The 14413-nt window shown below is 38.7% G+C and overlaps 1 protein-coding gene and 1 pseudogene across 1 annotated transcript; one reads left to right on the forward strand and one right to left on the reverse strand.

Annotated features, from left to right (window-relative positions):
• Window positions 1–1873: 1873 nt before the first annotated feature.
• desma (desmin a) lies at window positions 1874–8037 on the reverse strand. The gene is made up of 10 exons (XM_088352633.1): window positions 7399–8037; window positions 6887–6947; window positions 6572–6667; window positions 5878–6039; window positions 5645–5770; window positions 5457–5567; window positions 5161–5270; window positions 3974–4026; window positions 3601–3692; window positions 1874–2258 (listed from the first exon to the last, which is right to left on the reverse strand). The coding sequence occupies exons 1-10, from the start codon at window positions 7959–7961 to the stop codon at window positions 2217–2219; spliced, it is 1416 nt and encodes a 471-aa protein (XP_088208759.1). The 5' UTR covers window positions 7962–8037; the 3' UTR covers window positions 1874–2216.
• A 3594-nt stretch (window positions 8038–11631) lies between these two features.
• Window positions 11632–11761, forward strand: LOC148352622 (U2 spliceosomal RNA; annotated as a pseudogene).
• Window positions 11762–14413: the final 2652 nt, after the last annotated feature.

The following is a 14413-nucleotide window of genomic DNA, read 5'->3' on the forward strand; positions in this document are numbered from 1 at the left end:
GGAATTGTTGTTTTTTTACAGTTTGCGAAGAACAAAGAATGTGACTGGGCTTTTTTATTCTCGTTTTACAAAAAAATAGTATAATATTATGAGATTCTTACTCTTGGTAAATCTTCAACAGGTGCAGGAAAAGAAACCAGGTAGTGGATAGTCTATATTTTTTTACTGATAAACCTCTTTTTCATATCTTAATATGTTGAAACGTTGTTGGTGTTTTATTTTATTTATTTTTTTGTTTGTTTTGTTTTATCTAACAGCATAGTCATACAAACCTGCTTCAGGTAAGACTATTTAATTCATGTTTTAATGTAAACATAATTATGTTGGGCATTGATTTATTTATTTGGACTTTAGCCACTTTTCATTAATTTATAGATGAACCACAGATGAAAATAAATATATGTAATTACAAACAAACAACAGGTACAGGGTACCTGCTAAAAACAACAGGGCAACAATAACCTGGCTACAGTTTGCGCATCTGCAATCTGATGTCTTTTTTTAAGGGGGAAAGCAAAATGATTATATTAAATTTTAAAATATATATTTTCTATCGGATTATTTTTTTCAGTGCGTGTTTTAAAGTTGTATTTATTATTACATATACAGACAAATAATTTGTTCGTAAGTTGCTTCAGTGCTATATTTTGTATGTTTAGGGTTTATATAAGTATGTTTAAGGCTTGTATAAGTAACCTGTACTGGTTTGTACTAAAAAAAAATCATAAAATAATATGCTCTATAAAGATGAATAAAGTTGATTTTAACTTACTTTTGGAAGATGGGCTTCAAGAGGTCCTCCTCCGTGGTAAAAAGTGGCCGAAAAAAACCGTACCGACCATTTTCTCAACCGCATCAAGCTTTCTTATTCCACTTACGTTTCAAAATAAATGTCGCCTCTTCCTTACACTTCACACCAACCATATTGAATGGATGCACGAGATTTTAAACAATAAAAATGTCAAAGTTCTTGGATATTCAGTACTGTATGTTTACACACGAACTAGGAAGTAGAACCCGGATTTCTTCTTCGGTGTGGATGCTGGGTGACCTCTTACAGCACCACGTGGCAGAAAGAAGCACTACAGTGCTGTCCTCTACTCGGAAGAAGGTGCACACAATACAAAATACAAACTATTTCAGGATATTTTTCGACATCCCGGAAAAAAACCATCGTAGCTGCCGGAATCTGTAGGTCGAATGTATGTAAGTCGGGAGGCGTCTGTAGTCATGTTGTCCCATAATTCCACAGTGAATATTGACGTCATCCACATCAGCGTCATAGGAGCCCATCCCAGCAATCAATGGGCAGTGGACAGGGGACACCCTGAACTGGTTGCCAGCCAATCACAGGACACACAGGGACAGACAACTCGCTCGCTCATTCACACCTAGGGACAATTTGGACCGGCCAATCCACCTGAAATGCATGTCTTTGGAATGTGGGAGGAAACCGGAGTGCCCGGAGGAAACCCACGGAAGCATGGGGAGAACATACAAACTCCGCACAGTAAGTCCGGTAGCTGGATTTGAACCCACACAGGAGGTTCCCAAGACCTTAGAACTGTGCCGCACACGCGCTAACCACTCGACCGCCGTGCTGCCCTTTTAACATTTATACTACATGTAATTTGAAAGCTATGTGTCGGCAAAATGATAAAAACTACCATGCGCATTTGTTGTTGTTTTAATGAAACTCTAAATGAATATTTCCTACTTCACAATCATTGCTTTCAACTAAAAAATAGTCTGAAAGCCATGACAAGACAGAGTAGAGGAGTGGGAACGCGACGCAGGGTTGAACCAGACACTCCAATACCCAAAAACGTATTACATTTCAAAGTATGCTATCACAAGAAAAATTCAGACAAAATGTGATTACAGATGTTTTTAATTTTCGATTTCAGAGTGAAGCAGCTCCACACGGTTGCCCTTGAAAACACAACACGCTCTCGGCACAAAAGCCAAGATCATGCCACACATGACTTAGTTCCTTTCCCTGTAGATCATTTTTTAGTCCCTCTTCTCATCCAACACCAACGCAACCCATTCTGTTTCCAGTCAAAAACGATTCGCTCTCACTGTGTCCAATGCCTGAAGGCTTACAGGATTTGCATAAACCATTACACAGAAGAGGGAAGATGCTTACATTTGCTATTTTTATGCTTTTTTTTTTACTTATTGTAAATAATAGTTTCAGCGGGATCCCATCCTGTTTACATGATGTCTTGCTGGTGCTGTGTGGACTCGCTGACAACCTGGAAAAAATCAACAGAGATATCAGAAAGGTTAGATTGTTGGTGAAGAATATATTTTTAGACCAGCATTAAAGATCAAAGTGTGTTGTAGATAATATAGGAGAGTGTCTCCTATCAATTGTTGAGTGCCTTGCGTCATTAAAAAGATGTAAGAGGGTGAGAAGGGATTAGGCTGACAGCAGTAGGATTATTAGAGTGTTTTTGTTAAAGGAAAGTTGGAGGAGGTGTGGGGGTGTCCTCCATTAGCATGTCTACAAAAACTTAAAAAAATATCCTTAGAAAATGTTGCAACAACTTATTTTTTCGAAGCAAGTATTTGGGTTATACTTGTTTAAGTATTCATCCAGTATTTCTTAAATATTCATTTTCAGTAAATCCAATGTTTGCTTTAAAAATGTCAGTATTTCAGTTTTTCCTGACATTTCTCTTTGTTTTTATTATTCTGTGTTGATCCAATATTTGCTGTTTTCAATTTTTGGGAAATTGCAGAAAAAGAAAGCACAAGCTTTGGCTGTTCTGAGTTCTTAAACTGTTTTTCCAACACGTTTTTATCTCAGTTAATCCAATATTTTGCACTATGTTTAATCTTCGTAAAAAATATATATATTTTTTTTACATTTTCAGTTCTGTTTTTGTTCTTCCTGAATAGTTTCTATTTTTGTGATTAAACATACTAAATATAAAACATGGAAATAAATACTAAATAAATGTGCTTTAATTTATTTAGTCTTAAATCCAATAATAGTTGCTGTTTCAAACTTTTTTCAGAATTTTAATAAACAAAAGCACAAGCTTCTGTTTTTCTGAGAATTTTGGACATTTTCCCAATTTTTTTTATTTCAGTGTATACAATATTTTGTTTTTTCTTTTGCTAAAACGTTTTTTTTTTGTTTGTTTTTTGTTTTTCAGTTTTCCAGATCTATTCTTGTTTTTCCCTCTCAGGTTTTTCTGTGATTAAAACATTATAACTATAACATAATGGATGAAATATTACATAAAATCTTTTTGATACTACTGCAATTAAAAAAATTCTGATGAGAGTAACCGGTGCTAGTGATCGTGCAAGTTCTACTATGCAAACCACAAGATTTCAGGCCCATTATTATTTCAGCATCACCTTTCAGTGTTTCAAAGTGATTACATTTTTTGGAATAAAATCTAGTAGTTTGCTTCCATCTCTTTAAATTTAAAGAAGAAGTGAAATCCTTAAGCCCCACTTACACATCGGGCACTAGCGCCCTGGCTCACAGAATAAGTCATCTGGATATGAAAAAAACATGATGATGGGTCATTTGTAAATAGCTTATATTAAAAGTGTATGCGTTGATGTGTTGCCTCCAACCTCTCCATCACGTGTCTCTATGGTCTTGATGAGAACGGTCTTCTTTGAGTGTGTCTCTGAGGGACGCATAGGCTGGGACTCTGGGCTGGTCTCTGTGATGAAACACATCATATTAGCATTTTACTTGTTTTAATTTGTGACACTGAGGACTCACAGCTCAGCCCACACACAAGCTATATGAACTCCCCAAGGGCTGGCTTATGTCATATAACCCCACATAGTGTTGAGTGGGGGGCGCCAGAGTTATGTAATGTGGCCCAAAATAGCAACTCCCATGTTTGGTCCTACGTTATAATTAGTCTTTTGTCTCTTCATTTGAGTTGATGATGTTTTTCCTACAGGGATGTTATGCAAAGACGGCTGTTGCACCTACCTCTAAATCCAATTGCGGAATAGGCAGTTTGTACAGGCATAGAAGTAGTGATCCTGGAAAATAAAATACCACAAAAAATAGAGTTTGTAATGTGATATGAATCTGGATTAGGTTGATTTCACGACAAAGTAGAGTAGTATCCAGTGTAATCTTTTTGTCATCAAAAATTACTGTTAGAACATAGAACATATTTTCAAGGTTCTTATTTTACAATGGTGATAAGGCATGCCTGTGTTGTATCAAGGCTACTAACATTATTTCAATTTCTTATCAAAACCAGGATCTACGGCAATAATAGAAATGTAAATTGTTTGTATTCATTGATTTAGTTGTTGGGTAAAGAATGAGGAATTAATAAGTATATTTGCAAATGTCTATAAACTCTTGGGGCACCCAGCAACTATAAACAGTATTTTTGTGAATGTTCTTGATTTATAAAGTCCACAGATTTCTCGGTTCAAAGTTTAGCATAACGAGTTTTCCTAAATAGACCCTGAAAAGTTAATGGCATTACGTTTTCTGTTCCAAAACACACTTTAAAAAGCTATTGATTGGCCCCTATGAACATTTATTTTGGTATTTACGCCCATCAAAATTACCTCTAATCTTGCCATTTTATAAGACCTTATTTATGAAAAAACCTGGATGAATCTATTAAAAAGGTTGGGCATTGTGGATTTTTTTTAGCCAATCATCACTCATCAATGGTTTGAAATATGATAAGCGATTATCGTCCCAATCAGCACTGATAGTTGGTACTGAATGAAAAATAAAGACATTTTTCATCATTTCAAATTTTAGATCTGAATCTGAAGATTTTAATCTCTAAAAACACTTGGTTAAAAAATAGAACCAACCCAACACCTGGGTCTTTTGATACAAAACAACCCAGGTGATTGGGTTAATTTAAACACAATGACACAGATTGTTAGTTATAAAATTAAGCAATTCTGGTGGGTCTTTTGCTGGATTCTTTGGTGCCAAAAAACAAAACATTATACTACTAATGTGGGGGTTGTTGCTGCAAAAACAACACATGACATTAAATCAAATCAACCTTAATATTAGGTTGGTCCATTTTTGACCCAAACAGTTTTTATAGTGTGACATTACCAACCAATATGCTTTTTTAATCAAACCCATAGATCTATAGATCCAACTTTGAGGTTTTATAGAAAACAACACACCTGCTCTCCTCTCCTTCCAGCAGCTTGCGGTAGGTGGCAATCTCAATATCGAGAGCCATTTTAACATTGAGCAGGTCCTGGTACTCCCTCAGGTGACGGGCCATATCATCCTGAAAAGAAACGACAATATCAAGCAAGCATCTTGACAACTAAAACCATCTGAAACAAACAGTGGCAGGGGGTTCATACGCTCACTATCAATTAGTGAGTAGTATTGGATTATCTAATTTATCCCTCATTTATATTTCAAATACACGTATCATTTAGATGATGATTTGTTGAAATTGTGGATAGACCTTCATCTTGGCGATATCGTCCTCCAGACGTGCAATAGTGTCCTGGTAACCAGAGGCTTCACGACCCATGCGGTCTTCCATTTCTCTCATCTGACGCAGCAGAGATTCATTCTGATGGGGAACCGAGAAATTATGTAAGGATTGGTCCCAACGGACGAGAAAGAAAAAAAACAGTGTTACACACTCACAGTTCCCTTGAGTGAGTCAATTTCACAGGTGTATGACTGGATTTGGTGTCTGTACTCCATGGATTCTTGTTTGGCGGAACGCAAGGCGTCGTTGTTCTTACTGACGGCCTGGTTCAAGTCTGTGACCTGATGAAAGAGGTTAAGAGACTTAAAAATATAGGATTCTAGAACAAAGGTTTGCTGGACTTTCCCAAGGATTGCCAAGACTTTGTTGGGTGATGTAGTTTCCTCACCTTAGACTTGTACCAGTCCTCGGCCTCTGATATATTCTTGGCAGCGATGGTTTCATACTGCATGCGAATGTCTCTCAGAGCTGCCGTTAGGTCTGGTTTGGACATATCCATCTGGATCTGGACCTGAGTGTCTTGGATGTGGCTCTGCAGCTCACGGATCTCCTGCACATAATTTCATTTACAAAAAGACCCATAAACAATAGCCTTCCGCTATCAGTGTAAACTATACTGTAGATGCAATTTCTGCATTTTATTTATAGACTGGACAGTACTCTCTAATAATAGCTGTGTCTTTATCAAAGATATCCGGCTTGTTTAATTAGGCACAACTGCTTAAGGCTTGGTTGCCTTCAGCTGCCCTATGGACCAACCAAACGGTATAAATAGATTTGCATCTGTTCCTATACATACACTCCCTTTTGCACCCCGTTAGGGATGTGGACAACAGCTGACCTTTTCCCTTCAAGTGGTCTATAGTTGAGAGATGCTCAAAGGTCAGAAGAACAACACCTCTTTATACACTTTTTTAAACTGACTGGAATGTTGGAAATATTTGCAGATGAGTTATAGTTAAATGTCTAAAACAAATGCTTGAGGGTTTCTGTGACACTTGCTCCACTGACTGAGTCTATTTACAGGCGTTGTACATTGGTCAACAGCTACTAAATATATTTTGAACAACTGCTCTACAAACCTCTTCGTGGATTTTCTTGAGGAAGCCAATCTCCTCTTGCAGACTCTCAATGCGTCTCTCCAGGTCCAGCCTGGCCAGAGTAGCATTGTCCACATCCTGAAGACAGAATCAAGAAAATCGTAATGTCAGTGGGAGGTGGACTTTAAATTAGTTGGGGATACAGCAGTATCTGGTAGTGTCGAATCCAGGATAAGGAAGTAGGAAATCTATGAAGTGCCAAGGTCTAAAGTCAAGGTACTCAAGGGTTCCTCCTTCCTTTACATGGATTTGAGACCTGTAGTAATGATCTAAAAATAGTTTTCTAATAAAGCATACAGCTCTGAAGGCAGAGAGGTTGTTTTCAGCTTCTTCCTTCTGGTGAACCTCCTCTTGTAATCTACAGAAAAGAAAGACAGGAAACAATGAGACTTGAAAGATCCCACAAGATATCGAACAACTGATACACGTGAGTGGGACCTAGTCCTTAGTCATTAGATAATAAAATAAGTCAATGTCCTTCTCCATGTTTCGCAGCGTTTTATTGAAAAACAAACATAATCATTCTGTACGTACTAACGGGCTGTCTCATTGACGAATGCTTATTTTTCTCACAACTACCTAAAACGTGACGGTAGTGAGATTTTATCCAATAATTTTACCAATTAGTGAAGTAAAGAAGGACATAAACCTAATGGACCCCCACATTTTGCTGATGGGGAGTCCCTCATACCGTGTTTTCTGTTCTTAACACAGCAGTGACAAACAAAAACGATTTGAGAATAACCTGACCAACTGTTGGATTGGCTTTATTGAGCTCTGTTAGACCTCTAGCCATTCACATCACCTACCTGAGCTTTATTTTCTGAAGGTCATCTGCCAAGTTATCCCTTTCCACCTCCACACGGGCGCGCTGATTGGAAAGAGCTTCAATTTGTCTCCTCAGCTCCCTCATTTCATCATCATACATTTCCGCCACCCGTCCGGGTCCCTCACGGCCCTTGAGCTTCTCGATCTCCACTGTAAGAGCAGCGTTCTGCTGCTCCAGAAAGCGAACCTTCTCGATGTAGCTGGCGAAGCGGTCATTGAGGTGCTGGAGCTCAGCCTTCTCGTTGGTCCTCGTGTTGAGAAAGTCCTGGTTCATTGCATCGGCCAGGTCAAAGTCGAGCTTTTCGCCGTAAGTGCGCATAGCTTTGGAGGCACCTAGCCCGGCACCGCCGGAAGACATCCTGTAGTTGGAATAAAGTGGAGCCCCGCTCTTCACCTCGTACACACGAGTGGTATGGCTTGAGGAGCTGCGACCTCCTCCTCCATGAGTGGAGAACAGGGAAGACATTGGAGAAGAACCTACGCCGGAACCAAAAGTGCGTCTGTACGAAGAGGCCGTCTGGGCCGAAGAGTAGGACTGGCTCATGGCTGCTGGTGTATTATTTGGTGTAGCGGAGTTACTCGAGGAGCCAAGACCCAACCAGGTTGCTGGGTGGACGGGAGGGAAACCAAGTGAAGAGTCCGCCGGCTGTGAGCACAGCTATTTGTAGCTTTGCCACACCCACCGTCACCCCGACACCTCCTCCATGGCCTCCCATTACCGCTTTTGTCCTGCTACCACCTGACTCCACCTTGTCTACATTTGTTTTCTGAACTATATTGAAAGAATTGTCCAATCTTTCAGCAGAGTTTGCACCAAACAATTTCTACAGGAAACATCCCCTCCACTGCATCTCTATATTTGTGGATTTTCACTTTCGTGGAGCTAAATACAATTGTTTTAAAACTTCCAACTGCTTACATGCATTCCCCGCAGGCCAATGCTTGACATTTCCCTTCTTTTCAGTAGCCACTCAGCTGTTCGAACGTACCACTGAAGGCCTCCTGCTGCCAGACCCCCATTCAGCTGTCCAACGGGTCTGGTTTCAAGTACTTGTGTGCCTGGGCATAAAACAGACACATACTTGTCCGTATAAAATTAAGAGATGTGTTTGTTAACAAACATTTCGACAATCCTAAGTAATATGTTAAATTGTATAGTCCCTTGATAATGATATATTTTTAGATCAATCTGGTTTCCGAGGGCACCACTTCAAAGACCCCTGGTCTAGATGATGTTGCAATACTGAAATGTGTCACTGCCTATACTTAGTCATGTGTGTACAATTTTTAATTCATGTCTTCTTTAATTGATAATATCAAAGTTGTAAGGTTTCTCTATTATTTCAGTTTTATTTTGTAGCAGGACGTGGCTTGAGCTCGCCTTGTTACTGTTGGAGTCGGTTTCAACAAACACAGCTCTCTCCATTGGAAAGTTCCACGGTTTTAGTTTTGTTCTCCTCAGCCTAATCAAAACATTTGTTTTTCTTATGTTTTTTTGTTCTCAGGACTGCCCTTCTATTAATAAAATAATGGTCAATCAACTACAATCTACAATCATTTTGCTGTGGATTATTTGTGTCCAGACTGTTCTGTCATTAAAATAATTAAAGGAACTGCTCTTTGTTTTCTCACAACCGGTCTTTAAAACAAACATGCAGAAGAGGAAAAGTCATTCCTCTAGTAAGAGTTGTGACAATCGTTACTAGATATACATTGTAAAGATTATGAGAGTTATATGATCCGTGATTTAGCATTAGTTTTACATTCACAGTGTTGGTTGCCACCCAGTCGGGAGCTTGAATTATAGCTGTTACGTAATGTGCAGTTTGAGGTACTGCCAAGAAGGTCACATACCCTATCTTTGCCATCGGGGATCTCCAAAATATCACACAACAGCATGTTGCTGTTTGTGTTTTGTGTATCCAAAATATATTAAGTAAATGAAAGAACAAGGTTAAATAGCTCCATAGAGGATTTCCTTGAGCGTCGTTATTCGTAAAAACTGATTTGTTAAGTGTCACCAGAAAAAGTCGAAGGTGACTACATATATTATAGGCTTTTTATGAATGGAAAATGATACTTCATGAAGCTTTTGTAATCAGTTTTATCGTTTGAATCAGGGTTAGGGTTATTTTAGTTGATGTATACACAATAAAATATTTTCTCTTAACATATACCTCCCGAATGAGTTTCACTGCGGATCTTTGACAAAGACTAATGGTTTTCTGATTGGCAAATATTATTTTAACAATAAATTCCAAATTTATTATATCTAACCATTTTTAGTATGTCATAGTTTTCTTATTTTACACTATTCTAGTTTGTATTTTTTATTGTAAAACAAAGTAAAATGTTTTAGGTATTTTTTGTATTGTATATATTGGTCCACATATTTTCAATAAAATGAGAAAAAAATTGAAAGTGCCCCATTGTGTGAAGGGCCACATCTCATTTTATTGTGATTTTGAATAATTATTTCCTTTTCATGCCCAACTGAATGGGTCTTAAGTAAGTTCGTAATAAGGGGAAGAAATAATGGAAAACAGTGACAAAGACAATCGATTCGAAGTAGGATAAGATTGCAAAATATGAAAATATCTTACGATTGTCTGCCATTGAGGCACTGCTTGAAGGTACAGTAAATGATTTAAAGCATGTTGTATTTCTAGATTTTTTACCAGTATCTACACAATTAGGAAATTATTTTCTTTTAGGTACACGATGTTTTTTGTCATGGTTACCGATTTGGATCACTTGTGCCCGCTCATTTGGCGCCAGCCGCTGCGGGCTATCTGATTGGTTCCCTGTCCCTTTTTAAGCCCAGTCCTGTCACTCTCTGGTTGTCAGTCTGTCTGCGAACATCTGTTGTTACAAGGCAAGCATTTTTGACCCTGACTCCCGCCTGTCCTGTTTTTGCACCCGTTTTTCCACCTGTTCCTGATCTCCCCGTTTGTCTCCAACTACGACCTGTTTTCGATCCCGACCATGTCTGCTCTCCCGTCTCGGCTACCGACCTGTTTTTACATCCCTGACACCGCCATCTCCCGCCACGGAAGATCCACTTCCGTATTCGGTTCACGATCCGATTGCGAGAGCGACTTTCTTGCCGCGTCCAGCGAGCACCTGATCGCGGGCGCTACCCTTCCTCCTTCTATTCAATAAACTGGTTAACGCTACGCATTTGGGTCTTGATTCGGTTCTGGTCGTCACATTTTGATAATTTTGGTACGAACTTCTTTTAGTATGTGGCTTTTTAAAAACAAATTTTAGGGTGTTCGCTTACATGCGATGTGGGATATGAGTATATACAGTACTTAAGCATTTTATTGGCGTGGAATGTTGGGGCTTCTAGCCAGACCATAGTTAAGAACCGCTGGACTTAACATTTTTTTTTTTTATTGCATACTGAATCATCTTTGAGCCGAGAGATCAAACGTGTGCATCGACATCAAAGCTCAACTAATAGCAGAGGGGGAAGGTTTCAATTTATAATTCTATGGCGACATACTGTCTATCGACCACTGATGTTGCAGTAAGGAGCAAAGGGATCAATAATCATCACAATAGCAACAAACCACAATGTTTCCTTCAAATGTGGTTTCTGTATAGCTCACTTATTTCAAAGAGTGAATGAAAACTTGAATAAAAAAGGGGAAGCCAGCAGGTCATGATTATCCTCATTCAGTGTATAAAAGCAAATATTGGGAATTTCTTTTTAAGATAGTATTCAGCCATTAATGTGAATATAGAGCCATTAATGTGCATATAGTGGCAGGGTACAGTAGTTCAAAGGCCGCCTTGCGTGTGGCTGTGCCCGTGGTCGCGTTTCACGAGGCGCATTTGTCAGCTGCCGATGGTGTCACACTATTTATAGCATTTGAACAAGCTTGTCCGGCCTTCATGCCCAAAGGATCATGGGATATGATGGTTATAGGCGTACGGCATAAAACGGATGGATGATAAGGCAATTTCTGTCAAATCATGTGTATGTATATCTTTGCCAGCCAAGCCCAACTGGGTCGTTGACGTCTATAGCGGACTGATAATCTTTTAGTTTAGTAGACACTCAAACTAAGGAGAGAAGACATCAAGGGATTTTTAACTTGCAAGGAGAACAGGAGAGAGCCCTGGGATATATATATAACAGCGCTTCAGTCTAGATGTGTCGGCATGCGACAGTGATGGCGATAGTTATGAGGAAGAAGTTGAGGAGGATCATTTCTATAGTTTTTGACTAAGTCACTATCTTTGATTTTTGCATTTCGGAGATGGAATATGAGCTTGCTCTGTCCACTCCACGCATCGGCCCGGTATTGCAGTACCTCCGGGAACGGTGCATTCGCAATGATCGCAGCAAGGCTTTAGGGCTAGGACCTTAGCTTGGCCTTTTGGCTGAGAGTAAGTGTCCCGGCTCCTAGGCTTTGTAGCGTATTATGAACTGACCGATAACGGATAATGGATAATGAATAACGAAGATAGATCAATAACCCTTAAAAACCCCAAAACCCCAATAAATTCCAACCTATTTTAAAGCCCCTTTCTTTTTTTATGAAATCTCCTAGAATACAAAAATCAGATCTACTCTGAAGGGTGTTGATATTAAAGAACAGCACATGTTTGGCCGACATTAGCAATCATGTTAAGAGTTTATAACAGTCAAAACACTTTAAATGGGTTAAGAAAATAGATTTTAAAAATTAATAAATGTTTTCTGAGTCGTTTTAGACAGTTTTAGAAATTACTGTTTCAAAAACTCTGAGTTAATTGGAATAATGAACCAACAGGAGGCTGCAGCGCTACCGACTGGGGTAGTGTGAGGAGGGTAACGAGGACAGCAGAGAAAATAATCGGGACTACACTTCCCTCCATTCAGGACATTGGCCAGAAGCACTGCCTATCCCATGCTAAAAACATTACCGGGGACCCCTCTCACCCCCATCATGGACTGTTCACTCTGCTAGCCTCTGGGAAGAGGTACTGCAGTGTGCGGTGCAGGACCACCAGGCTCCGCAATAGTCTAGTCCCCCTGGCCATTAGACTGTTAAATGGTCAATCTAACATATAGTTAACTTAAATCTAAACGGCTGCTAATCTGACTTTTTGCACTACTGGCAGTTTTTTTTTATAGCTTGCCACTCCTTGCACATTGCTCTCTGCACTATTGTAATTACAGCGTTATTGTTACAGTGTTAATGTTACTGTGTACCTGACTTGTTAACCTGACTGCCCATTTTGCACATCTGGTTAGCTACTCTTCTTGCACTATCGGCACTATGGTAAAATACTATACGTAGCCAAAATACAATACAACATTATTTATATCTGTACATTCAAGGAAACTGTGGGGGTCAGATGCATCGACATTTCGTTCTGTATACACGTGTACTAGAATGACAATAAAGTAGATCTGAATCTGAATCTGAATCTGAATCTGAACAAGAACATATTTCTAAATTTCCAAATCCCCCCCCAAATAATAATTTTCTTTCTTATTATTACAGATTGCACTTAAAATGGAGGCGTTCTGTTTTTATTTCTTTGTGATTACAGATATGTAACTGTTGTAAATATTGTTTCTGCCTTTTACCCTGATAATCTTTTTCTCTTTTTCTTCTCTTCTCGAAATCTGTTTACCCTGGAGTGCCATGTCCAATCTTACAATGTTATCACAGCATTGATAACAATGACAATTAAGACAATTCAATTAAAATAAGTAGAATTGTCTGATATATCTAATAGATAATAATTTTGCTCATTCGCAGTATATTTTTGTAAGAATCTTTGTATTTCTTTCCTATTTTTGTCCAAACAAAACAATTTAAGTAAGCACACTTTTTGCCATCTGCAATATCAGATTACGTTTGTTTATTTTATTTCACAAAACAAAAAAAAAGAATTTCCAATTCAACCACCGACATTATTTTTGTTTAATGTGAAAGTAACAATATAAAACCTTTTTTTAACATCTGAATAATAAAGATTGAACTTAAAATAGCCCTAATACTGTATTTTTTTCTCATTTTCACGAGGGACAAAAACCTAAATTAAGCAATTTTGCTAATTTCAAGGATGAGTTATTATTGTTTTAGTAGATAAAAATAAGTCAAAACTGTAACATTACAAAAACACACTAAATAAACTAAAAAAATAAAATAAATAATAAGTTTCATTTATGATTATAAATAAAAAACTGTAAAATAAGAATAATAAATATTTATTAAAAATAAGAAGTGGCATCTGCCAATGGTGTGGATTATTTTTAAAACACCAGGTCCCAAAAAGAAAAAATCTATTATTTTAGATTTGATTGTATTGATTATATTTCACATGTGTTACATTTGAAAACCAAAAATTTTACATCCAAGTTGGTACAGTACTGTCTTCATACAGGCGGTGTCTCCAACCTCTCTCAAGCCGAGAGCTACTTATTGGTGCTAATTAGCGCAAAGGGCACCCAGTTTAGCGCAAAAGGGCACCAGGTTGCACATGCATTTTAAATACAGCGCAGTGGTTAACGCATGTGCGGCACAGTTATGAGTTCTTGAGATCGAACCTTCCTGTGTGGAGTTTGCATCTTCTCCCCGTGCTTGCGTGGCTTTCCTCCGGGCACTCCGGTTTCCAAAAACATTCATGTCAGGTTAATTGTCCGGTCCATATTGTCCCTAGGTGTGAATGAGCGAGTGAGTTGTAATTCTCTGTGCCCTGCGACTGGCTGGCAACCAGTTCAGCGTGTCCCCTGCCCACTGTCCGAAAATAGCTGGGATGGGCTCCAGCACCCCGCGACCCAAGTGAGGATAAGCGGTGCAGGTAATGGATGGACCTTAGCTTTCCTCAGGGGGCACCCTGGTGCCCACAGGCACATCTTTGGTTACCCCTGATATAGGGTGTTCCCAAAAATGTAAACACTCTTTGACTTTAATTGACCAATAGACGTTTTTTTCATTTGAGATTTGGTTTTAGACTAAAAACGGCAGAATATGGGTTTACGCTTGTGCA

Source organism: Urocampus carinirostris, chromosome 14 (genome assembly GCF_059441175.1).
Source record: "Urocampus carinirostris isolate Australia breed hairy pipefish chromosome 14, RoL_Ucar_1.0, whole genome shotgun sequence".
Lineage (NCBI taxonomy): Eukaryota > Metazoa > Chordata > Actinopteri > Syngnathiformes > Syngnathidae > Urocampus > Urocampus carinirostris.